Raw genomic sequence first — 27,226 nt, forward strand, 5'->3', positions numbered from 1 at the left:
CGTCCATCTGTAAGCCCCCATTCGCACGACAGCTTTTTCAACGCGCGTTAAAAAAGCGCTTGAATCTATCCGCACTCTAAATTCGATTTAACGACCAAGGCTTAAAGTCGAAAATCCAACAACGCTTGATAAAAAGCGTCACCGCTGTCGTGTGAATACATACATGGTTATCCATTTGTGTCATTCTAACGCTTTTTTAACGCGCGTTGAAAAAGCTGCCGTGCGAATGGGGCCTAATGGCTTTAAAAGCGTAAGCTATTTGTTGCAAGGTCTGTAGAAGCCTTTAGGCTTCAAGATCGCTCCACACTCGTGCGTGAATTGCGGCGCGAAGCCGCGAACGCGAGTGTGTAGTGGAGTTTGTAGATCTGCGAAATCGCGATGCTTTTTAAACTTTTGTGCATACCGGTCCTTAGCGCGACCCGGGCGATCACCACAGATCACCATTTTATTTATTTTGTGGTATAGTAACATTATATGATTGTGTCATTTCATTTTTCGTGACAAATAAATCTTATTTGGAAATCTGAATTTCTGTTTTCTTACAAATTTACGCATTAATTGATTTCCTGTATTGTTTTTAAAGTGTTTGGGAAAAAAATAACCAATTTGCTAATGGTACGTATTGTAATATAATGTAAATTTACTATTATACCTCACCCTTCAATCTTCTCATTACTTGTTCTCCTTGACGGTTCTTTAATCAGGAGGATAAATGCTTTTAGTCACAAGTGCATCAGTTAAACACCACAAACATGAACGACTAAGCGAACATCCTACTTATATTGATGGTGTCATGAACAGAGTACAGGTCTTGAGGAGCTGTTCTACTGTTAAAGTCGATTTTACTAATCTTGTTTCTTACTAGGTGACTCATGGGTCATTAAGTATACTCCTAGTAGTGTTGTGGAGAGGAGTTGGTGGTTTTTGGCTATGTTTATTATTTTTAGAGGAAAAGCTTTTAAAAATTTGCCAATTATTGTTATCCCTTTTCCGTTATCACTGTTACTGCTCATACCTTGAATATCATGGCTTAATTTGTTCTAGAATTAATACAGTTTTATACAAACTTTTTTGATGTCTGTACAATAGAATTTGGAACCTTTTATTTTATTCTATAGCACCATCATTATGTTACCCGACATCAAGATTCTTTATTTTGTTACTAGCAAGTGCAGGCAAATGTTTATAAAAACAGTTTTGAATGATTCACAGTTAGTTTCACTAGACTTATACCGACCGGGATATGAACCGTGCCGTAACCGGGGGTAATCACGGTTCATATCCTGGTTGATATTAAGTCTAATGTTTACAATACAATACAAATACTCTTTATTGCACACCTCAATAAGAGAAGACAATACAAAAGAAAACAGAAATACAAGCAGAGGTAAACAACAGGTGGTCTTATCCCTAAAAAGCGATCTCTTCCAGACTACCTTTGGGTATGTTCATATTGTCAACTTTGGATTTTTCGGTAAAAATCTTCTCCTCTGTTAAAAGTGCTTAACAATGTAGCCTATTTCACCCACATTATAGAAAAAACAACGGCTGCTATTTAACTGATCACCAGATTTAGTAAAATTGAATACCAAAAATATATATTTTACCACCCTAAAATAATAAATGATCACCAAAATTATAACACCATTTTAACACATTCGACACCGCGTACCCGACTCTCGGGCACTCGTAAACTTTACTCAGATGCCGGCATACCCGCTAGTCGGGCAAGAGCTATAAACCTACACGCGACGCCGAAGTGCCCGACAGGCGGGCAAGCATTGCATCTTCACTACCTCAGGGCTGCCACTGCCACTAACAGAAAAAATTGTAAGTCTTCTGATTATTATGTGGTCGAAAAGTTGGTACAGTTGATTATTATATTTTATTACTTTACTTTGTATTTTTATTTACTTTACCTAATGCGATTACAAAATAAAAATTCTTATTAGTTGGTTACGTGAAATTGCATACACGGGTATGTATCAATAGGAGTTAGAATTTTCGTAAATCGTACAACCTAATTTGTGTTTACGAATATTTAGTAAGTATAGGTATACATCTATTTCATGAGTACTCATAGGATGATTTTTGTGAAACAAAATTCGGAGAAAAATAAACCAAGAAATTCAACTAAGTACCTAACAACATTCTAACTTCTAAGCGGCAGTTCTCAGAAAAAGACAATAGGTCAGTCATCATAAAACAGCACTGCACTGCAACTGCGTGGAAGCAAAACGTAACAAGTAGCTTTGAATAGTTACGATAATTAGTACGTTCGTACACATACAATAAAGTCGCAACTTCTTTGACAAAAGAATGTAGTTACTGTGATCATACACTTAACCCTGGAGATGTTGTTTACCATCCCTTATCTATTTGAAGTTTGCGACCCGGGTTTTTTTCAACCCGGTCTCGGTGTAAAATTGCAATCGGAGCCATTCCGTAATGGTTTGTGATGTGCTTCGGACGTTGTTGTGTTGTGTTAATTTTCATTTTGACGATTCGGCTTGTTTTTTGGACAACTGTGATTTCTGCTTTCTTACTGGACTTTGTGGTTTTGCCTGTTGATGATTTGGCTTTGTGTGATTTTATTCATTTCCTACTGCCCCACTGAATGCATTGTGATAATTGATAAAACGGGGAGCCTAAACAGATGAGACAGCAGATTTAATTTTATCCACGTACTTATACGAAAGTTACTTGGCACAGCCCTGAGCGTCCGCCGCTTGCCCGACTAGCGGGTTCGCGGCGTGCGGCATTGAGTTGCACGTCGTTGCCCGACTAGCGAGTACTGTCGGTTTCTGGGGTATTGTTTGAAATTTTGCCTGGTTGCGAAAGTGTTAATGTGAAATGATTACCAATTTTATTACATTTTACTATCCTATTAAAGGAAATGACACCAAACTAATAATTATTAACCCAAAAATAGTAAATGATTACCAAATTTCAAACCCCATTTTAATGTGAAATAATAACCAAATTTTTACATCTTGCTATCCTATTAAAGAAAATGACACCAAAATAATCATTGTAAAACCAAAAATAGTAAATGACCACCAAAATTTGAACTCCATTTTAATGTAAAATTTAACCAAATTTTTAAATCTTGCTATCCTATTAAAGCAAATGACTCCAAAATAATCATTGTAAACCCAAAAATAGTAAATGACCACCAAAATTGTAACCACATTTTAATTAAAAATGTGCAAATATTTCATATATCGTTATCCTACTAAATTAATTAATGCACTTCGTCACCTTTTTCTAGTAAATGCTACTAGAAAAAGGTATTTCTGTAACACTCGCAGTTCTAACCTAACCTAACCCACTTTTAGAGTAGTATTTCTTTTCTGTAATGGTCGCAGTTGAAACCTAACCTAACCCACTTTTCTAGTAGCATTTCTTTTCTGTATGGGTCGCAGTTCAAACCTAACCTAACCCACTTTTCTAGTAGCATTTCTTTTCTGTAAGGGTCGCAGTTCAAACCTAACCTAACCCACTTTTCTTGAAGCATTTCGATTCCGTAAGGGTCGCAGTTCAAACCTAACCTAACCCACTTTTCTAGTAGCATTTCTTTTCTGTAAGGGTTGCAGTTCAAACCTAACCTAACCCACTTTTCTTGAAGCATTTCGTTTCCGTAAGGGTCGCAGTTCAAACCTAGCCTAACCCACTTTTCTAGTAGCATTTCTTTTCTGTAAGGGTCGCAGTTCAAACCTTAATCTAACCCACTTTTCTAGTAGCATTTCTTTTCTGTAAAGGTCGCAGTTCAAACCTTAATCTAACCCACTTTTCTAGTAGCATTTCGTTTATGTAAGGGTCGCAGTTAACTAACCTAACCTAACCTAACCCACTTTTCTAGTAGCATTTCGTTTCTGTAAGGGTCAGAGTTCTAACCTAACCCACTTTTCTAGTAGCATTTCGTTTATGTAAGGGTCGCAGTTAACTAACCTAACCTAACCTAACCCACTTTTCTAGTAGCATTTCTTTTCTGTAAGGGTCGCAGTTCAAACCTAACCTAACCCACTTTTCTTGAAGCATTTCGATTTCGTAAGGGTCGCAGTTCAAACCTAACCTAACCCACTTTTCTAGTAGCATTTCTTTTCTGTAAGGGTCGCAGTTCAAACCTAACCTAACCCACTTTTCTTGAAGCATTTCGTTTCCGTAAGGGTCGCAGTTCAAACCTAGCCTAACCCACTTTTCTAGTAGCATTTCTTTTCTGAAAGGGTCGCAGTTCAAACCTTAATCTAACCCACTTTTCTAGTAGCATTTCTTTTCTGTAAGGGTCGCAGTTCAAACCTTAATCTAACCCACTTTTCTAGTAGCATTTCTTTTCTGTAAGGGTCGCAGTTCAAATCTAACCTAACCCACTTTTCTAGTAGCATTTCTTTTCTGTATGGGTCGCAGTTGAAACCTAACCTAACCCACTTTTCTAGTAGCATTTCTTTTCTGTAAGGGTCGCAGTTCAAACCTAACCTAACCCACTTTTCTTGAAGCATTTCGATTCCGTAAGAGTCGCAGTTCAAACCTAACCTAACTCACTTTTCTAGTAGCATTTCTTTTCTGTTAGGGTCGCAGTTCAAACCTAACCTAACCCACTTTTCTAGTAGCATTTCGTTTCTGTAAGGGTCAGAGTTCTAACCTAACCTAACCCACTTTTCTAGTAGCATTTCGTTTCTGTAAGGGTCGCAGTTCAAACCTAACCTAACCCACTTTTTAGTAGTATTTCTTTTCTGTAATGGTCGCAGTTGTAAGCTAACCTAACCTACTTTTCGACTAACATTTCGTTTCTGTAAGAGTCGCAGTGCTAACCTAACCCACTTAACTGATAGTAGTACTTTTCTAGTAGCATTTCAAGAAAAGTAGGAGGTTAGGTTAGTTAGGTATGCGGTGCGGGGTACGGGGGGTTGAGCGGGAGGGGCTAGTAATTTTTGTATTTTTTTACTTTATTTGGTAATATGTATACATTTTTTGGTAATCATAGTAGTTTATTTAGGTGAAAATATCGCATTAATTTGGTCTTCAAGATTTGGTGATCAATAATGATTTTTGGTGATCATTCAATATATTTGGTATTTGAATACAATTTGAAGTGCAGTCGTAATTAAAACGGTGGTACTTTTGTAATTTTAGGCCTTATTTTTTTGGTGTTCAGTAAGTTTTTTTGGTAAGCATGATTTTTTATTTAGGGTACCAAAGTATTTTTTGGTGGTGATTATATTTGTAGCCAAAAACAACTGACATCTCATTTACCAAAATAGTCTTAACAGTCTTGAACTCGTGACACTGAATCACTAGTCCATGCTGTGACAGTGAATATTTCCATATGCGCCTTAAGGGGCCCACTGATTGACAGTCCACCGGACGGTATCGGCCTGTCAGTTGTTCGGAACTGTCAAAATTTTGTTCTAACTGACAGGCCGATACCGTCCGGTGGACTGTTAATCAGTGGACCCCTTTAGGGAGGCGCCCTTAGCAACATCTACCATAAGAGTTTTACACCTCTTAAACGGCCACCGGAGTTCCAAGTCATATTGGAAATTCACTGCGACCCCATACTAAATTAATTTTTGTACCAAGCAGAAACTATTCCTATATCACTGTGTATGACTAAAGAGAACCTAATTTTATAAACCCCTGTAATGTGTATATGAGTAATAATGAAAGATCGAATTCAATTTGTTTGTTTTCAGGTGAAAACTTACAATGGCTTCCTCTAACACTCTACAAAAAGCAATCGACCTTGTCACTAAAGCCACAGAAGAAGATAAAAACAAAAACTATGAGGAGGCGCTACGTCTCTATGAACATGGAGTTGAATACTTCTTGCATGCTGTTAAATATGAGGCTCAAGGTGAACGGGCTAAGGAAAGTATTAGAGCCAAATGCCTTCAGTATTTGGATAGAGCTGAAAAACTAAAAGAGTACCTAAAGAAGGACAAAAAGAAAAAGCCTGTGAAGGATGGTGAGTCCAAGAGTGAAGACAAGAAGAGTGACAGTGACAGTGATTCAGATGATCCTGAGAAAAAGAAATTACAGGGGAAACTTGAGGGTGCTATTGTTGTTGAGAAACCACATGTTAAGTGGAGTGATGTTGCCGGCCTTGAAGCAGCTAAGGAAGCTCTGAAGGAAGCTGTTATCCTGCCTATTAAGTTTCCCCACTTGTTTACAGGCAAAAGAATACCTTGGAAGGGCATCCTTCTTTTTGGGCCTCCTGGTACAGGTAAATCTTATCTAGCTAAGGCAGTTGCTACTGAAGCAAATAATTCTACATTCTTTTCAGTTTCTTCTTCAGATCTTGTATCTAAATGGCTTGGTGAGTCAGAGAAGTTGGTCAAGAACCTATTTGAGCTTGCTCGTCAACACAAGCCGAGTATCATTTTCATTGATGAAATAGATTCTTTATGTTCATCACGTTCCGACAATGAATCTGAATCTGCCAGGAGGATTAAAACTGAATTCCTTGTACAAATGCAGGGCGTAGGAAATGATATGGATGGTATCTTAGTTCTCGGCGCCACAAATATACCCTGGGTTCTTGATGCTGCCATTAGACGACGTTTCGAGAAACGTATTTACATTGCTCTGCCCGAGGAACACGCTCGATTGGACATGTTCAAGCTTCACCTAGGAAACACAAAACACATGTTGACTGAGCAAGACATGAAAGTCCTGGCTGCGAAAACTGAAGGCTATTCTGGAGCTGATATAAGCATTGTAGTGAGAGATGCTTTAATGCAGCCAGTCCGTAAAGTGCAATCAGCAACACATTTCAAGAAAATTTCTGGGCCTAGTCCAAAAGATCCTAATCTCATTGTGAATGACCTTTTAACACCATGCTCTCCTGGTGATAAAGGGGCTATGGAGATGACCTGGATGGAGGTACCTGGCGAAAAATTGGGTGAACCTCCAGTTACAATGTCAGACATGCTTCGATCGCTAGCCACGTCTAAGCCTACCGTCAATGATGATGACATGGTTAAGTTGAAGAAGTTCATGGATGACTTTGGTCAGGAAGGTTAAAAAAAAATGTTTAAAGTTATTGAGCACTTAAATAATTTGTATCACATGTTGAAATAATTACTGTTAAGCTCCTGAATGTAACTAGCAAAATGTATGAATTTTATTGTATGCTTCACATGATGAACTGGGGTTTGACAAAATTACTTTTTTTACTTTTTCGATTACCACTGGCTACTTGGCAAAGAAAAATGGTGGTTGGTTTACAATCGGAAGCAAATCTAGACATGCATTGCGACCTCGGATGTAAAAAAGTGGTTTAATAAAATGAAAATAGGATTTGTTTACTTGATGTATCTTAATCTAAAGTTGTTTACAGGGCCTTTTGTTTTGAGAATGTCTGTAATCTATTTATTTACATGAGCAGATGATCTAGATTAAATTGAACAATGTGCCTGTTTAACACATTCACTGCCTCGACCCGCTAGGCGAGTTTTCTGTTCATAGGCGTTTTTTGCTACATATGGGTTTTCCCGTGTTATCAGCTATGAAGCCGAACGAAGCACTTAGCACGTGCAGGCAGTGAATGCTAGCAGTTTAATACTAGTTTAAGATTAAATTGGTACAAGAACTTTTGCATTTGATTTTACGTAGGCATAAAAAACGGTACCTATTTCAATTAAATCACTTGTTTGTAGAAACTTATTAATTGCTAGTGTTTATTAGTTTTGGCTTGTTTGTAACGTGTTAAGCTGCAAGAAGTAGCTACACGCCTACCTAAAAATTCATTATCATATTTGCTACTTATGATTGACTCGATAGTAGTCGTGGTAGAAAAGCAGTTGAGTTGAGATACAGGTTAACACTTCATCATGCTCTTTAACAGCCCCAAGTTTTTATTATCTTCCGACACAGCATAAGGTCTACTATTTTGGCTTGTGCATTGCTTGTATCGTCGATAATATCCATATTTTATTTGTCTCGTATGACTGTATTTAAAAATTGTTCCCTATATATATATGTAGGTATTCCACTGGATGTAAGTAAATCTGTTCATAACTGTTCTGTATTTAAAGACCTACTACATCAAGTTAGGTATTATGCCGCGCATTGAAGATGGGATTTGGTCGTTTATGTCCCTTTTCGTGTTTAGGGTTCCGTATTCATAATGACAATGAGACCCTAGCTGTTTTTATTTGATTCGTATTCTCTGATATTAATTTGTCGATTGTAATATTCGTAATGCCTAAAAAGTCAACGGCTTCACGTTTTTCTCATTATAACAAGTTAATTAGGTAGGTCCCTTATATTATACTTATGTGAAATGTACTTTCATCTTTTATTTTTGTAATAATATTGTTAAGAGAGTATAAATAAATATTATTAATTAAAATATGTTGTTTATTATTGTTGTATCCCTGGTGTTTTTTTGAAATAAAACTAGAAGGAAATTAAGTAACTATATTTTATTTACATTAAATTATATATTAAACGTAGGTATTCAAATATTTACAGCATCATGACACTTTTGGGTAAATAATGTTCAGTACAGCGAGTGTTGTAATGACCACAAAACCGTAGTGTTGGAGACGGATAGAAGAGTTGATTTCTGTAAATAAAAAAGCATATTATGCAATGATCTTGTATTAGCTAATAGCATTGATGAGTTTTAGAACAGTTAGCGACAAAAGCTTGTACCCAAAAAGTATTTTTTTGCCAAACATTACCATCTTATTACATAAGTAATAAGATGGTGACTTAGGTACCTATAATAGTACATTATTGTCGAGGCTCGGAAGTAGCTACTTGCAGGCTGAGGATTCGTATTAAACGGACGACCTTGGGAGTCCGTTTAAATGAATCCGAAGCCAGCAAGTAGCCTTTCAGCCGAGTCATATATAGTGCTTTTCTCAAAAATGGTGCAAGAAATATAAATATAATAGAAATATTTCACAGAAGCAACGTTCTCACGTATATATTTTCACAGAAAAAAGTAGAATCAATTGAAATAATTAGCTTTGCCGCCTTTTATTTTTTTAATTAAAAAATAAAAGTGTATTTTTCTGCCGAAAATACGCCAACCTATTTGAGACAGCTAAATAGTCGCGGTACCTAATATTGGTTTAACTTTACCTATGATAATGCTTCTCTCCCTTCTATGCGTGCCTATGACGGCGATACATCGGAGCTTCATATTCGGTTTCGCCGGCGCCGTCAACCCCAGGGTGGACACCAGCAGCCCTTGCGAGGCAGGTTTGGCCCCATACGCGATTAACCAGGAGCGCTTCGTTACCTGAAAAAAAAAAGAGATAGGTGCAGTCAGCTGCAGAGAAAAGGTACCACCCTTGCATAGAAGATTGTATGCAGGGGTGGTACCTTTTCTCTGCAGCTGACTGTACTTAACCTACTACCTAAGGTGACTTAAATCTGAGGGTACACTTTTCTTCTGAAATCTACGAAAGTGATTCGTAAAGTGTAACGACAAAGTGTCGTGAATTCGTGATTAGCTCCGGATGGGTTGAATGACGTGCAAATTATATTATGACGTGAGGGCAACGAGGCCGTTGCAGACAAATGCTGCGAGACCACGTGGTCTTTCATCGATCGTTCGGCGATGCCAAGGAATGTGGGAACCAGCTAAAGATGGAATAGGTTATTGGTTTGCAGTAGATCGGATCAGATTGTTCTGAACGTACCTAATCGCTGTTGTCTAGTGAAATACTTCGTATAAGTACCTAGTCTTGTTTGCTGAAAATTGCAAAAGACAAAATTAAGTACTGGTTATCTACCTTTGCTCACGTTCACATGTAAAATAGAGTGTTTCTTACGAAGAATACGAAGACACACGAAGGTATATTATTTAGACAGTACACGCGACTTGGTGAGATAAGAAGACGTGGCCAGAATGTTGAATTAGATACTTTATATACCTACCTACCTATAATCGCGCTGACTATGAATGTCAGACAGCACATTCGTTAATTGTGTCGATTAATTATTAGCTAGGTAAGTACCTATACTTACTTAACCTATTGCGTCGAATGATGGTTCCTGTGACAGTTCCTTCAAGTCTCTTTTGGTTGATCTTTATTGAAAAAAATAATAGAAAAAACATCAAAAAAATGTATCAAAACATCAAAAAAATGAATACAAACATTTTACGTGACAGCTAGGTAGGTACTTCATATAAAAATGAACTGTCGCAGGGACAAGGGACCATCACTGAACGCGAGAGGTAGGGTAGGTATAATTCGTATATCCTGAGAGAGGAATCCTCACGAAAAACCCGTCACGTAATAAAATTGACGTGCCCTTAATGATGTAAGTACCAATAAAGAATCTCAGCTGTAACTGCAACGCACCGGTAAATATACACTTATCTACCTTCTGTTCATCGATGAGCCATTGCAAGTCGGGTGCCGGGTACGCTTTGGCTGAGGAACAATTCACGTCCAGAAGCTCGTTGAGACGGTAGGGACGCTCGTGGCCTGTTATATACGGACTTTCGCGGGGAAAGTCTGAAATAGTAAAGAATTCATTTGGTTAAGCACATTAATGATATTAATCAAGGTTAAATTCCGATGGTCACTCAGGTCACTGCAGCAGTGTGACTGTCAATGGCAACTCCGGTAAACAGGTAACATTAGGTACCTACTGTTAATCCATAATAAATGAGTGTAGTTCTAATTGCGACGCTAATGCAATTTATTAAGGAAATTGATAATGCCATCGCCCATTGCCTGTTGCCTGGCTACTGCAACGTTGTAACAGTCGCAATCAAAATGTAAATAAAATGATGTTTCGTATATAAGTACCTACCTAAGTTAGGTGGATTAATGAAATGATATTCAGTAATTATAACGGCATTACCTATCTCCTATAACGCAGTTTAGTTCATCTATCTTCATCAATTAATTCAAGCGGAGCGACACTCAGAAACTAGCTTACCGCGCGTTTGATATAACTTATGAATTTTAAAGTGTCTGGGAGAGAGCGGTAAAATCTTAAGTCTAGAAAAGTTACCTAGATATGAGATGACACTGCACAGCTGTCGAGTTAAGAGAACCATAATTTAAGTATTCGTTCAAAGGCGTATCCTTAAGCGGGACAGTAAAAAAAATATATCGATATCAGAGATGTGAGTTTGCTTGTGAGAGCAACTAAACCCGACTGAGCTGTGCCCGTAGCATCTTAACTTGAGTAAAGACGCATATACTTTTAAAGTCAAAATCTTTTAATCTTCCTTCCATTCTTTCGTTTCCTGCACAATTCAGGCTTTGGTGTGATATTTTAAAAAAGGAGGATTTGAAGCGTAACATGCGCTTTAATATGATGCCAGAATCTCATGAATCCTATTTAATGAACAGTTCTAGCACTCATCGCACGTGAAGGGGCTCGTCACTTACAATAGACTTCCATGTAGCCCTCAGCCTGAGCGGAGTAGAAAGAGGGCGCTTCCTCGGACACCTCGCAGCGGTATAGACCTCGGGAGCGCAGAGTGAGGTCTCGGAGGTGCACTCGCCGCGCGCTGGATTTGTCCAACTGTGAAACGAATAACTCAGATTGTCACAAAACACAAATTGTACTGTATTCTCTCTACTACGGTCAATGCGAATTAGCGATAAGAAATTAAGAATGCCCCTTGATTTTGTGTTTATTATTATTTTTGACGTGTGCAGTAAAGAATAATGAAATAGGTACTACCATAAGTAGAACTAGGTACGTATTCGTATAATAGAGACTTTAATTATCTACTCTATCTAGCAGTTTAGGGAATTCGGGTGGAATAATAACACACTAGTACTTATACGTACACCTCAACTTGACCCTTTCTTTGGGTTCATGCTAATACCTTTCTCTGTGTGTGAGAATTTCTAAACAAGTACATACTTACATCAGACAAGGTATTTAATTTCCAATATTTTCAATAATTTTATACATAACAACTACTACTATGAGGCCAAGTTGAACTAACACTGACATCAGAATGAAGTCTAGCTAATGTCATTCAGTCACCTATCGTGCATTTCGCTTGTACTTGTGAATAGATGCAATGGCGCGAACGAGACGCACGATAACTAAATGACATCATTCATTTATCATTCTTGATATCAATGTATGTTCGATTGGCCTGAAAATGACATCATTTGGATGTCTGCGTATGTTCGAATTGGCCTGTATGTTTCTGTTACTCAAACTTTTCATAACTGTAAACTCGTGCAATTTCTACAATAATTATTTCAAATCGCGCCGTGTTTCGTCGGGTCGCATTGCGTTTTAATAATGTGCCTGAGCCTTGACACATCACTGTATGTAGAGACGTTATTAAATACAGCATGTCACAGATATTATAAGCACTTTGTTTTGTCAGGTATTGCTTAAACTGAGACTTTCATTTGAGTATAGCGTTCGAAAAACCTGTTAATAAGAAAATTCCTGTTGAACCTTAACGCAAAAATGGGTCAAAAATGTTCAGGAAAACAGGCGTCTTTCCGGTGGATATGTACTATAAAAGTTAACGCTTTTGCTACATTTTACTAACGTATAGATTTATAAAAGTAGAAAGGTTTGAACATGCCTACAAGAGGGTCCAGTCAGAACGCTTTAAAGTCCTATTTTATGATATGATGAGGTTAACGCATAATAAGAAAGTTTATGACCCAAACAGCAAAGTGAACAATCAACTAATAATGCTCGTTTCGGGAAATGAATTAGAGGTTAACTAATAGATACGATATAGTAAAGATATGTGACGTTCCACGGCAAAAGGTATTACTTTATGGCCGTTGGCGCTTACGCTATTATTAACGCCGCTCCAATATTATTGCGTCGCTATGCGGCGTAAGCGCCAGCCGCCATAAGGTACCTGTTGCCGTGGAACATATCTTTACTATATCATATATCTAGTTAATCTCTAATTCATTTCATGAATTGCGCCGATAGTCACTTACGTCAACTTTCACTCCATCTAGCCTGTGAGCGTGCTGCGGCGGGCGGAGCCGCGGCATATACCGATAGAACTCTTCTGTGTCCCGGTACCACTTCACGGAGTAAAGTTTGCCGCCCTCCAAATCGTAATCACATGTTAATGAGGCAGACTCGCCGCGCTGCTTTAGAGGTGGAACGGTTATACCTAGCACTCGGAGACACGACAGTCCTGTAGGTAGAAAATATCCCATTTAGCATAGCATATTCAAGTAAAATAGGTATCAAAAATAAAATTTCAAGCACAACGCAATATGTTGATTTTCAACTTTTGATAACAATGCAAAATATGTTTATACGGTTAGCGCTGAATTAAATAATCCTGGTAATTCCCAACCAACGTAAGTATCAAATTATCAACGATAAATGCTGCATTCAATTAATCATTGTCAAAGCAAAGTTCTGTTATTGTCACAAACATCACAGTCGGATTTAATTAGCTCTAGTAAATTGACAATGGCAGGCGGCAATTGCTTAATCAATATATATAATAAAAGAAAGTGTACAATGTGCGTGCCGCTAAAACTCAGAAATGAGTCCCGATACAATCAAGGAACCTATATGGGGTGGTAGCCCTCTATCTTCCGTCCATGAAGAAGTTTTCCCTTTTTACCTGAAGGGAGCGCTTTTGAAGATATAAGGGCTGAAAGTTTCGCCCTCTGAGACCCTGAAGCAGTAGTTTTTGTTTTTGAATTTTGAACCTTAACTTAATAAGGGAAAGTTCAAAATAGATCGTGAAATATATACCTACAAAAATTTGTACCTGGTGAGGTGTCTCGGGTCTCGGAGGCTAGATATTTCTAGAACAGTCTAGAACATTCGAGAGCACTCCACAGCATATCAGAACATTCTGGAATGTTGGCGAATATTCGAGAACATTCTAGATTACTGTGGACATTCCAGAACACTTTCGAATGTTGTGGAATATTCTGGAACATTCGATGCCGTCTCGAGTATCGGAGGCTAGACATTTCTCGAACAGTCCAGACCATTCGAGAATATTCGAAAGCATTCCACAGCATTTTAGAACATTCTGGAATGTTGTCGAATATTCGAGAACATTCTAGATCATTGTGAAATATTCCAGAACACTTTCGAATGCTGCGGAAAATTCTGGATCATTCGGAACCGTCTCGGGTATCGGAGGCTAGACATTTCTAGAACATTCCAGACCATTCTACAGTATTCGAGAGCATTCCACAGTATTTCAGAACATTCTAGAATGTTGTCGAATATTCGAGAACATTCCAGATCATTGTGGAATATTCTGGACCATTCGAAGGTTTTTTTGTAGGATCATAGCTACCTATTGTGGTAACGTCGTGAGTTTCGGATGTTCAAGAACATTCCGAAATATTCTGAAATGATGACGAATATTCGGAAATAGCCTAGAATCCAGGATACCAGATCATTGTGGAACGTTCCAGAACACACTCAAATGTTGTGGAATGTTCTAGAGCATTGTGGACTATTTCAAGCCTTTTTTGTCTTTCCATGAAGAAGATTCCCGTTTTTACCTGAAGGGCGAGCTTTTGAAGATAATTTCACTCTCTAGACATTTCTAGAACAGTCCAGAGCATTCAAGAGTATTCGAGATCATGCTACAACATTTCAGATCTTTCTAGAATGTTATCGGATGTTTGAGAATATCCCAGATCATTGTGGAATATTCCAGAACACTCTCGAATGTTGTGGAATATTCTGGAACATTGTGGCCTTTCGAAGCCTTTTTTGTGTGGGTGGAGCTACAGAACATTCTGGAATGTTGGCGAATATTCGAGAACATTCTAGATCATTGTGGAACGTTCCGGAACACTTTCAAATGTGGTATATTCTGGACAATTCGAAGCCTTATGTATAGGGTTGAAGCTACCTATTGGTAGGGGTAAATATTTAAAGCAAGACAGTTGTGAGGTACGAATGTTCGAGAACATTCCGGAATATTTTTGAATGTTGTCAAATATTCGTAAATAGCCTAGAATCCAGGATCCCTGATCATTGTGGAGTGTTCCAGAGCATTCTCAAATGCTGTGGAATATTCTAGAACATTGTGGACTATTCGAAGCCTTCATACTCTCAGGAGATTTTCGACAAACACTTCCAGTTATCCCTATTGCCTATGCTGTTCTCACGGTCAACTATACGTAGGTAGCTCTCTATTGTAGTTAGAAAAAAAAACCGGCCAAGTGCGAGTCGGACTCGCACACACACGAAGGGTTCCGTACCATTATCTATAAAAACGGTCACCCATCCAAGTACTGACCCCGCCCGACGTTGCTTAACTTTGGTCAAAAATCACTTTCGTTGTATGGGAGCCCCACTTAAATCTTTATTTTATTCTGTTTTTAGTATTTGTTGTTATAGCGGCAACAGAAATACATCATCTGTGAAAATTTCAACTGCCTAGCTATCTATTGGTCATTGATCTCTCTATATCTCACTCTATTCTGGAGTCTATTTGAAAAGAGAAGAGTCGTGGAATGTGGGCCTCACACATTCCACGACTCTTCTCTTTCCACACAGACTCTAGATAGTTTAAATGATAGTTGTACCGGGTCATGTAGACGCGGCTTTAATAATTGGCTGTTCGCATTGATTTTTCTTCGTTGATACTACGTATAACGGGAAGCGCCGTTGGTTATTGCGATAATGGACACTTTTCATACAGCTACATTGGGATTATCGCGATAATCAACGGGTTTTCCCGTTAGTGTGGCCCAGGCATAATGGATTTTAGTACAACTTCCCGGCCGCTATAATACAGTACCTACTAGAACAATTTTATTATTTTTTATATTTCAGTTCCCACTACACACACATACACACAGTTTCGATATTATACCACTAGCTTTTCGGTGAAGGAAAACATCGTGAGAAATTCAAAAGGTGAATGTGAAGTCCCCAATCCGCATGCCTTCTCGTGCATGAGAGGAGGCTTGTACCCATTAGTGGGACGTATATACCTAGGCTGATTTTTTTTTCTGTTTGTCTGTACCTTACTGGATAACTTTCCGTTCTACTATAGTAGGCATGTAAAAAAAATTATAGCATAAATGCATGTGCATTTTATGTCGTAATTCAAGAAATAAGAAAATGAGCACACAATGCTCCTATCAGTCAATCCTACACTCCTGAGACACGGCTTACTTATTCATAAGCAAAGTTAGAACCCATAAAAACATACATAGGTAATGTGTCCCGAATAAGGGCGTAACAAACAACATGGTAGAACAGTTTTCATGTGAAATGAAATACTCCATAGACATATTATAGTACATTGTGCAACATGGGGCGTAAGTTGAATATTGCAAACGAGAGTAAGTTAAGAGAGGGCTGAGAGGGCTGTCCATAAATTACGTTATAGTTTTTTGACGATTTTTGACCCCCCCCCCCCCCCCAAAATCATCCAAAAATCATGCTTCGAATGACCCCGTTTCCTCCTACGTCATGCTACCATCATCCGATGTCCAGACCCCCCCCCCTAATTTGAAATGACGTAATTTATGAATAGCCCCATAGCTTTAAAATGTGCTCAATTAACTTATATTATAAGGTAATATTAAGATTAAATAAGAGCGATTACAGCGGCAGTTAAGCCTTAGGGGGCTTTGTTCGCTGTCATAATTTTTTGAATGTATATATGCTTTGTGTTAAGAAAAAAAAAAAATGTATCGTTATTTGAATGGGCCTCGTTAAAATAGTTTCAGTATTCACTAGTTGAAAAACATGTACAGTCGACGTCAAAGATATGTTTACATTTTTCGCCTTATTGCAAAGGAATCAGGTGCAAAAGTGTAAACATATTTTTGACTTCGATTGTACCTATTTCATTCTATTTTTACTGATGAGCTAGTTGCGGATAATTTGCACAAAGTTTTCGAAACGTTTCTATTTTGGAACGAGATAATTTCGTTCCCAGTAACAAATCAATAAATAAATAAACAAATAAAAATAAATAAATATTATAGGACATTTTTCCACAGATTGACCAAGTCCCACAGTAAGCTCAAGAAAGCGTGTGTTGTGGGTACTCAGACAACGATATATATAATATATAAATACTTAAAAACATAGAGTCAGTCCATGAAAAGTCTCCAGCGGATTTGATAGCCCACGCAGTGCACGTGTTATTTTAAACGTCAAACTACTATGAAATTATGACGTATAAATGACACTTGCACTGCGCGGGCTATCAAATCCGCTGCAGACTATTCTTGGTCCGACTCTAGAAAACAACCATGAATCAGGAACAAATATCTGTGTCTTCACACAAAATGCCCTTACTGGGATTCGAACCCAGGACCATCGGCTTCACAGGCAGGCTCACTACCCACTAGGCCAGACCGGTCATCAATAACATTTAAATTGTATTTTATTTCTAGACTAAGTGTTAATGAGTACCTATCAATTTATCTTGTTTTGTATAAGGTTAAAGAACATTAAGATCAAGAAATTTTAAGGAGATCCGAAGGAAAATAATCGATTTTTAACAAATTATTCGTAAACATTTCTCCTATCTATTTAAATTCTTTAGAACAATTATTCAGTAAACGGTTATCGGTTATTACAACCTTTGTTTTAATTGAAAAAAAAAACACTTAATTTTTTGGGTGGACTTGTCTTTTGGTGTAACCAGATCAATTGGTGTAAGATAGTCCAATTATTATAATATTTATTTATTTAAGTAATTTATTTAGACATTAACACTTGCATGTTATCAGTTCTTATGCTTAAATACCGTTTTTGTCTAAAACTGTCAATATGTCTTTTATCTCGAAAATAACGTCGAGTTCTGAAGGAAACTTGGAATATTTTATTAAAAATATGATAAACCATAAACGAGTAAACAATAAGCTACAAATCGAGTGCCATCGGAACCAGGAGGACGGCCTTTAAAATTTAAATGCCGCTCAAAGGAAAAATTCTAATAAATTTCAATGTTTAAAGTGTTTTGTTTTATTTTAACGTACTTACTTGTAAAACGAATAAATTAATTTGTATTTCTATATTAATAAAATTAATAAATTACCTTTAATGTTTGCTAGAAGAAGATAACACACGATTATAATTTTCTTCATGATCTTGATTAACATTATTTTTTATTATAATTTATCGAATACGGAATCATTGCCTATATTTATTTTATGTTTCTTTTACTTCACGATAAGATTAATTAATTTAATACAATTGATTTTATTATGCACAGAAAAACGCTTGTCTTAATTGAAACTTCGCAAAGTAGCGAAGAAGATATGAAATGTCGTAGCAAACGAGCGTAGCGTAAAGCGAGCCGTTTGCAACTGTTGCTACGAAGCTACGACGAGCGCAGCGAACGTAGGCGCTACTACGTAAATAACATTCAATTGATGCTATGAAATTACTTACGGCCCGATTCGAACTTTAAGATACGTCAATTAATAGATCTAGAAACGATAAAGATTAGATATTACGTTTCTTCAAACAAAAACGTCACTTTTGACACTGACACATCTAATCCATATCGTTTCTAGATCTATTATTTGACGTAAGTATCTTAAAGTTCGAATCGGGCATTACTCTAGACTTCACTTAGAGACAAACGCTTTTGACGTAGGTAATAAATAATTAGTAAGCATACCTTGTGGAATTGCATTTTAATTGTATTCACACCTAGTCCGGTAAACATTATTCAAAAAATTTGCAATGTAGAGTTGCTGAAAAGCTTGCAGCGCATAAATTACTAAGAGTTGAATAAGTATTTATTCAATAATACTGTATGTAAATCTCGCTAAAATATAATAGTACATTATTGTCGAGGCTCGGAAGTAGCTACTTGCAGGCTGAGGATTCGTTTTAAACGGACGACCTTGGGAGTCCGTTTAATTGAATCCGAAGCCAGCAAGTAGCCTTCCAGCCGAGTCATATATAGTGCTTTTCTCAAAAATGGTGCAAGAAATATAAATATCATAGAAATATTTTACAAAAGCAACTTTCTTACGTATATATTTTCACAGAAAAAAGTAGAAACAATTGAAAAAATTAGCTTTGTCGCCTTTTTATTTTTTTAATAAAAAAATAGAAGTGTATTTTTCTGCCGAAAATACGCCAACCTATTTGAGACAGCTAAATAGTCGCGGTACTAATCATCTGTTTGGCTGTTTAATGGGCCTGTGCCTTCATTTGATATGGCCATTTCAACTTTTAAAAAGTTTGGAACTCGACAAATAATGGAATTTGTATGCAACATTGCAGTCATAAAATCGAGACTGCAATGTTTTTAACTTTTTAATTTTTGACTGACCATAAACTACGCGCTTCGCAACCTATTTTTTAAACGGCAAAGTCGACTTTGCCGTCCATTTTTGAGAAAAATACTTTTTCAATTACCATTTGGTTTAACTAGTTAACGTGAGTAAAAAAGACATAGACACAATATAGGTACCTATATGAATGCCGAATTTGACTGAGCCGAGGGTACGCCAGTAAGGCGGAGGCCTATATTCAGCAGTGGACGTCTTATGGCTGTGATGATGATGACGATGATGATGATGAGCGTGCGCCGCTGTTAATATAATAGGCAAGAATTTAATAAGCTTTATGGTCATTTGTCTCACTGAGTACTATAAGAAAACCAAATCCTATTAATGTAAAATCATTATTTTACCTTCGTTAAAATATGGCCGCTTTTTAATTATATTTATCCTCGCTTTATTACAACGAGATGAATATTATAATTTAATTTATATCGAAAAAGCAATTTCGATTTTGCATTACATTTAACGACTCGTTTTGTGAAATGTTGTGATAAAATAATGTTTGTATAAATGAGCTTATGAAAAGATCAGGTCTTTCTGAGAAATATTTACAGAAAATTGAGCGGTATTCGACGTTTTTTGAGATTTCGAACTTGTGATTTATTCAAAGTAAAATGATTTAAGTAAGTATCAAAGTATGTTTTTATTACCAGCTATGAAATCAATAGGTAATTAATATGCTTTAGTCCATTTGTATAAAATGTTCCTTTAATATTATTTATTGTCCACAAAAAGTAATCACATATACAAACATATTAAAAGTTGTACGTCACAAAAATAAAAAAATATTTATAAATATTAAAACTTTTACAATTAAAAACGAATTAAAATTAAATGCTACGGGTGACCAGAGGGCTGGGTACTTCCTTGCCCAGCGAATTGGCATTGCCATTCAGCGCGGCAATGCCACCAGCCATCTGGGCACCCTACCATCCGGCGCCGAGCTAGCTCCCATTTTTTATTTGTAAATATGTGTATATAGTTGTTAGAGTTTAGTTTTAGTTTTAATTTTAATGTTTAGTTTAATTATTTTGTTAATACTTTTGTTTTTTGTTAATAAACAATAAATTAAAGATTCAAATTAAACTGTATAAAAATTAGAACTAAAACACACATATAAAAACCCCGATGATAAAAAGAATACCCCATCCAACACAACATATTTATATTTATTAAATTTTACCTAGATTTATTTCACTGAGTCCATTACTATTTATTCACATAAACATCTTGCAATTTAATTTTTTTCTTTACTAGTCAATTGCGATCAAGCATGGTTCGCCTCCAGCTTCCATTGAAATCAATCAACCAAAGGATTTGCCTGTATTTATCGCCTTGATTACATTACGCATTCATTGCCAGATTTCTGCGGACAGCTTATTATGCGTATCCGGTGAAATTGCAGGTCCTGTCAAATATGGCGGCTGCCATGATACAGATATTGCGGTTACTGTGATATTCACGTTTTAATTTAAGCCGAAAGTCAAGTAAGACTGTATTTTTTATGCGCGTTTATGTGGAACGGTTTTAATTAATTTTGTTATTAAAAATGTAAGCGGCGCCACTAGGATTGTGCCAGGTGCTTGCTTGGATCACTAATTTGGCCGGCCACTTTCGTTTGCAAAGGTTTAAGGAAACGTTAATCACGTTAGGTACGTACCGTTTTTCATGAAGAAAAAACGTTAAGTGTATCCTTAAAAATATGTTTTTAGTTAACAACAAACAAATGTTTGCCTATAGGTAGGTAGGTGTAGGTAATACACAACGTTTAGGTAGCAGTTTTGTAGCTTTTTAGCAAACAAGGTAGCAAGTGTTATATTGAAGTTATTCTACCGCATTGCTAAAATATTCTATTACCTACATAAGTACGATACTTAATTATACACTTATAACTTTATAATAAGTGTTTTTTGTTGTTAAATTGACCGCTGGTAGATGTTATGTTGTTGATATAAGAATAACGAATGATTGGTTAACAGGGTCAACTCTACAGTTACATTACTTTCCTTGTTATAAATTAAACCAAGTAATGCACGAAACATGCACGAGAAGGTAGTAAAACAACTTTAATCGTAAACCTACGTGAATTTTAATTAAACTTGCATTATTTTAAAGAACTTACTGAATACCCTACCTTCGACCAGTACGTTTAATTCACCGTCTAAAATTCATTTTAAAATATCGACTTAATTTTGTACGAATGAGTCATCCGGTACATTGTTAAAATCGTTATACAGTCACTGTACCACGTGGGCGCAGTTGGTCGTAATCATTGCAACACAAAAGAAAATGTCTACTATCTTTTTGATGCACAAATTTAAGCAGTCGGCTTCTCATGTTAAGAATCGTGGCAGCAATCATTTGGTTGAGGAGTACAGTCTCGCCAATGTCCCGTTGAAACGAATGCGGGTAGTTCGAAAAACTCGTGCAGTTAGATGTTGACGTCAACTTTAGCCAGTCTATAGTCTAATAAAACATGGTCTTCCTTCTCTTCCCAGAGTGACACAAGCCTACGTCACAATAACATTGCCACTTTATATAGCCCTATCGCATATTATCATATAGCGCTGTCGCATGATGACGTAGGCTTGTGTCAGTCACGTGACCACGAAAAGACGGGAAGAGAGTACCAGGCGGAGTATAATATTATACCATGGTCAGTCTTTCTTCCAGAACACGGGGCAATGCCGTACTCGAAGCATCGGAGGTAATTTTAATAGTACATTACTACAGAGGCCGGGACGAAAGGGGTTGCCGGCCGAAGACATATAGACGGTCGAGCGAAGCGAGGCCGGATAGGTCTGAGCGCGGGCAACCCCATTTCCCGCCGAGGTATGTATAGTGCTTTTCTCAAACATGCAATGAAATAAATAAAATAAAAAATCCACCAAACCCAAGTTTTATTTATAGAAAAAACTAAAAGTAAACTACACCCAAAATATAACCAACACGTACCTATATCATTATCACGCGTATGTTTTACACGAGTCGTGTATTTTTACTACCCGTATATTTTCATGTATCTTTGATTTTTTCGCCTTGTATCCGTCTGACTGTCGTTTTCCTCACATAAGTTTACATAGTCTTTCATGTTGATATCATGTTTCACATACATCGTTGCTTTATGCATGGAGTAAATAAGTATAATTTCCACAGTGTTGACGAGTTTGTAGTTACATTCATTTAAAATATGCCACAAAACTGTTTCTAATAAACTGTAAGCCTTTTTTCTTAGTTTCTCAAATAATAAAATTGCCATAAGCAACCATATACATACTTCGTCTTTGACTTGGCGGCAGAGGCAGCAAGTTATTAAAATCAATTCTGCTTACGCTGCCAATTCCAACACCTACGATTACAATTAATATTAATTTCATGATTTCGTCGGAACTCATATTAAAGTCAAAAAATCAACAACGCACCATAAATCCAATAAAACGGAATGAATATTTTTCAACTTTACCTCCATAACAATTAAAAAAATATAACTACGCGTGTTTGAGTAGACCTTTTTACCGCTAACGTTTAGATGAAATATTTTAAATGTTTTTATTTGTGTAGTTAAATTTATAATTTAAAATTATAAAATTAATGAATGTATTATTTATTAAGTTCATGTTGATTTTATACAAATAAAACTGCAAATTATAGCAAACATTGTTTTTTGTTTTTTTTTTATAGGCGTAGTGGCAGAGTGTCATTACGAACCATAAAGCAAATACTGCCTTTGGTTTTTTTTTATGGGTGAATGCCACGATGCTGTGTCACAAATATCTGTGAAATGAAAATTAAAAAAGAGGACTTTGCCGGCCTAGGCCTGCAAGATGTGTATGAAATTCCATTAACGACCTTTTGTCCTAGCCGCACCTGAAACGTCATACTTCGCAGCCTATTATAAGGAACATAACATCAATATTTCATTGCATGTTTGAGAAAAGTTAATTTATACGCGATTAAGTCCTGTTTTAGTGAATCGTAATGTAATTTATGCATTTATGGTTTTTATTATCGCTTAGGTAAGGTTTGCATTTGCAATAATACTTTTAACAACCAGGGCTCCAGAATAACAAACACCTCTCGGCCTAGCAAGTATTATTTGCAAATAAAAGACCGACTATAAACAACCGCTTTAACAGATTGTAAAACGCGTTATATTTTCACATGAATTTTTATAAAATATTGCCCGTAAAGTTTAAAACATAAAACGCCGAGGTTTTATTGCGTCTCAACGGCTAGTGTTGCTATAAGCTCGATATCGCTTCATAAATTTATGTGAAATTGATACTTTCCTTCTTTATTGTCTTGCGAATGGTCACGCTAGCGGCTGTTTATCTATATCTATATTTTAAGGGCCCTTTGTTGCTAGTCAGGAGATACATAACGTAGATATAATATTGATAGTCTAGTTAAAATTACAATTGATAAGATTACGTCATATAAAATTGCCATGTACCCTTCTAGGCTTATGGCTAGATTTTTGAACTTAAAGTAAAGGTACCTACTTGAGTTGAGAGCCATGAAAACGTAAATTCAATTTTGTTAATTTATCGCATTTTATGCAAGTGAAAACTTCCAGAAGTTAATTTTACCTAGTCAAACTCTATGCGCTTTTGTAAGCCAAAGCCCCAAACAGTAAAACAATTGTGTGAAGAGTTTAGTAAAAATACGGCGTCAAATCAATCAGGGGTTGTAGTACAGCCGGCGATTCATCAGCACAACAGAGCGCAAACCAAAGGCACTAGCTACCTACGGGAACTACGGCTAAACTAACAGTTGGCAATTCGGGACCACATTAAATAGAATAAATCGGACACCCAAAACCAAATCAGGCAAATTTGGTCTCACTTGTAATACAAAAACGTTTTACATTGCGTCAGAGTTCAAGGTAGCCGTTGTAACGTTTTTGTTGCAAGCGCTTAAACTTGCATAATATGCGAACGCTGTAGATTAGACTTTACACAGATTCGGTTAAGATAAGGATTCGTATGGTTACATTTGGGATGTACCATAAAGCTACCGCTTGTACAATGGGCTACAGAGTTAATGGAGCAAGTGTTATTGAAGCCAGATATTGCGCGGCCGAAATTTAGAATTGTCTACATTTGTTAGCTGGTTACTGTACAAATGTTGTGGTCAGGTCATTTTGTGTTTAGCCGAGTAGTGGCAGGGATATAAATTAACCGAGCAATCCTCACTGTGGCTCGGTGAAGCTTCTGTATGGGCTCATTAGAAGTTGGTTACCTACGTTATTTTGACCGGATGAATAAACATAAATTTTGGATAATTTACCACAATTTTGCACTTGCCATGATAAACCAGCTTTCGTTTTATACAACTATAATATAAATAAGTTATGACTAAAATGAAATAATTTAACATGAGACCTGGTTTTCAATTTAAAGAACCTTAATTTTGCAACTATTGAAAACTACTTACAAAAACAGGAGCTAAAGTAGGTACATTATAGATTGCGCTATTAAAAATAATAATTTGAAGACGTAGCATTTTAAATATAATATTTTTAAAGCACTGTTGTAAATGTAACAATTCTTCGTTCCTTACATTTTTAAGTTGCCTGGAGTACAGAAACGGAAGGAAAAAGGCTGTTGTTGAAGACAAGAGCCTGGCTAGGTCTACAAGGACTTAATAGCCACTTTGACACCCATTTGCGCAGAACAAAAGCGTAGTTATATTAATTGGATCTAGGCTACCAATGAAAAATTGCTGTTTTTTTATAACTTTAGTTAATTTTCATTATTTTTAGCAGATTGTTCTATAAAAATAGGTCACGCGTGAGCAGGACTTTAGGAAAAAATCTACGATGTAAAAAATTGTGTGATGGTACGGCACGAACTAATTATACATAATATGTACTCTCGGTTTTTTATTTGGTGACATTTTCCTATGACTACTTTTTGAACGCGTCTGATAGAATTAACTCATCGGTGTATTTAAAAAGTTTAAAGATTTATTTACCTTTATTGAATTCAGTGAAAGAAAAGACTAGGTCACCTAGCCATTATTTAAAATAAAATATATTTAGTATTTCTCATCAGTTTCTCGTACTACACTGTACAATAATATATAATAAGATTGAACTAGCCACTCAGTGTAATGTCATTACTACTTAATACCATCTTAAGTGATAAATTTCAAAGCGTATAATTAATTCGAGTACTTATATGTATGAGAATTATTTAAAGCGACTTGAAAAATGATCACGTATTCAAAACGTGTGTGGAATGAATGGAGTTAAGCCAAGTTTTTAATTACATTGTAACTTACCTCATAAATATGCAAAGAACATAATCTTGAGAGCTTTCGAAGTTTGTAAATCACCCTTTTCATATAAATTTCATATATTCAGAAGTTTGCTCACACTTGACAGTTTGTTTAAATGACTGCGATAATTTTGCGATACGTTTATTACATACATGAATACATTCATTTTTTAAAAAGAAATACACTTAATACATATAGGTATCAATTTATTTAAGATCAATTTGTAACTACTCTTAAATCTCATTTTGATTTTGATAAATATATTTCACATGATTTATATACAGGTAATAAAGTAAAAAGTAACAAATTATACGGTAATTTCTAAGACGACGTAAAATGTAGTACTCTTCGTCTTACTCTTAATCAATCTAAGAAGAGAAAGCGTAAGATATGCACTTTTAATACACGTTCGTGCCTACTGCTCTTCGTGAAAAGAATGCCAGACGAATATGTTCACGTCCGCTGGGTTTTTATATTGCCCGCAAATATTGTACAGTTTGCGTTTAATTTAAGATCCTGCCTGGAATAATGCTTTGTGAGGTGCTAACAAATTGGCGGTGGTGCCTGCGTGCTTTCACGGTTTCCCTGTTTCACGAGAAAATGGAAATACTGGCCAAGAAACTGTTATAACAAAGGCAACTTAAGGTTTGTTGTTCTATTTATAATATTTATTATACCTACCAAATACATACCTATATTTCCTGAAACTCAAACACCAATTCGCAGCGCATTAGCATTGCCATTCAGCGAGGGAATGCTGCCAGCATCTTTGGCACAATGCCGCGGGAGACTTATTTAGACGTATTTTAATTTAGATTAGTTTAGTTTTTAATTTTACAATCTCGACGTGACTTTTCCCCCTTGATCCATGTATGCTGCCATGTGAGAGCAGTATGGAATTCCTAGAATATTCCCATAAAGGCTAGTGCAAATTATGAAATGTCGAGTCGAGTACTTAGAAAGAAGATCTCATTAACCGCGTACTCGCTTTTCTCCCGCTGCGGCTGCGTCATTTGCAAATAGTCGTGTGAAAGGACGTGTCGAATTCACTGAATAATTAAAACGTCGGCCCAACTATGAACATTTCACTATTTTCGTTACTGTGGTAAATTATAAAAAAATATTTCTAGCTAGATTTCTATCTTGGTAAAAATCGTTTTCCTGAGGTTTTAGGGTCTTGGGAGATCGTCTTGATAAAATAAATGTCACCGTCTGCCGGAAATAAAACTGAATACCGTTTAGGCAGGCATCCGGTATTTTATCCCATAGCCTTCGCTTCGACCCAATAGCAAATGAACTAGATTTAAGATTCCATCAACTACCTACCAATAATCTTTACCTATACCCTGATGGGGGATGCCTCTGTATGCACCCCATGACACGGGCACAGACAGCATCCGGTCAGTGTACATCTTGCATTTCATTAAAGTCTCATAAGGGCCTCTACGTGTTGTCTTCGGCTCCGCGCACTCCTCTCAAAGGTTCGGTACACCATTGTTTTGGTGGGAAAGACATACAAATAAATGCTAAACTAAGTAATGTAAGGGCTAACTTTATCCCACTTAGATTTCGTTTTTTTTTTACAAATTTCGGAGGACATTGATAATGATCATCAAAAATAAAAAGTACTATTAATAGTATCTAGTTCAGTCCTCTGCTCGTCCACTGAAATCAAAGAGTTCCATTTTTTTCAGTTTCAACAGATA

The 27,226-nt window shown here is 36.5% G+C and overlaps 2 protein-coding genes across 2 annotated transcripts; one reads left to right on the forward strand and one right to left on the reverse strand.

The window, feature by feature from the left end:
* The first annotated feature begins 463 nt into the window (after nt 1-463).
* Nucleotides 464-8,353, forward strand: LOC134805162 (vacuolar protein sorting-associated protein 4). Its single transcript, XM_063778464.1, has 2 exons — nt 464-615; nt 5,694-8,353. The coding sequence occupies exon 2, from the start codon at nt 5,707-5,709 to the stop codon at nt 7,021-7,023; it is 1,317 nt and encodes a 438-aa protein (XP_063634534.1). The 5' UTR covers nt 464-615; nt 5,694-5,706; the 3' UTR covers nt 7,024-8,353.
* A 58-nt stretch (nt 8,354-8,411) lies between these two features.
* LOC134799492 (uncharacterized) lies at nt 8,412-13,145 on the reverse strand. Its single transcript, XM_063771908.1, has 5 exons — nt 12,912-13,145; nt 11,367-11,502; nt 10,345-10,478; nt 9,094-9,253; nt 8,412-8,569 (listed from the first exon to the last, which is right to left on the reverse strand). Exons 1-5 carry the CDS (start codon nt 13,137-13,139, stop codon nt 8,478-8,480), a joined length of 750 nt encoding a protein of 249 aa, XP_063627978.1. The 5' UTR covers nt 13,140-13,145; the 3' UTR covers nt 8,412-8,477.
* Nucleotides 13,146-27,226: the final 14,081 nt, after the last annotated feature.

This window comes from Cydia splendana, chromosome 2 (genome assembly GCF_910591565.1).
Source record: "Cydia splendana chromosome 2, ilCydSple1.2, whole genome shotgun sequence".
In the NCBI taxonomy this organism is placed as follows: domain Eukaryota; kingdom Metazoa; phylum Arthropoda; class Insecta; order Lepidoptera; family Tortricidae; genus Cydia; species Cydia splendana.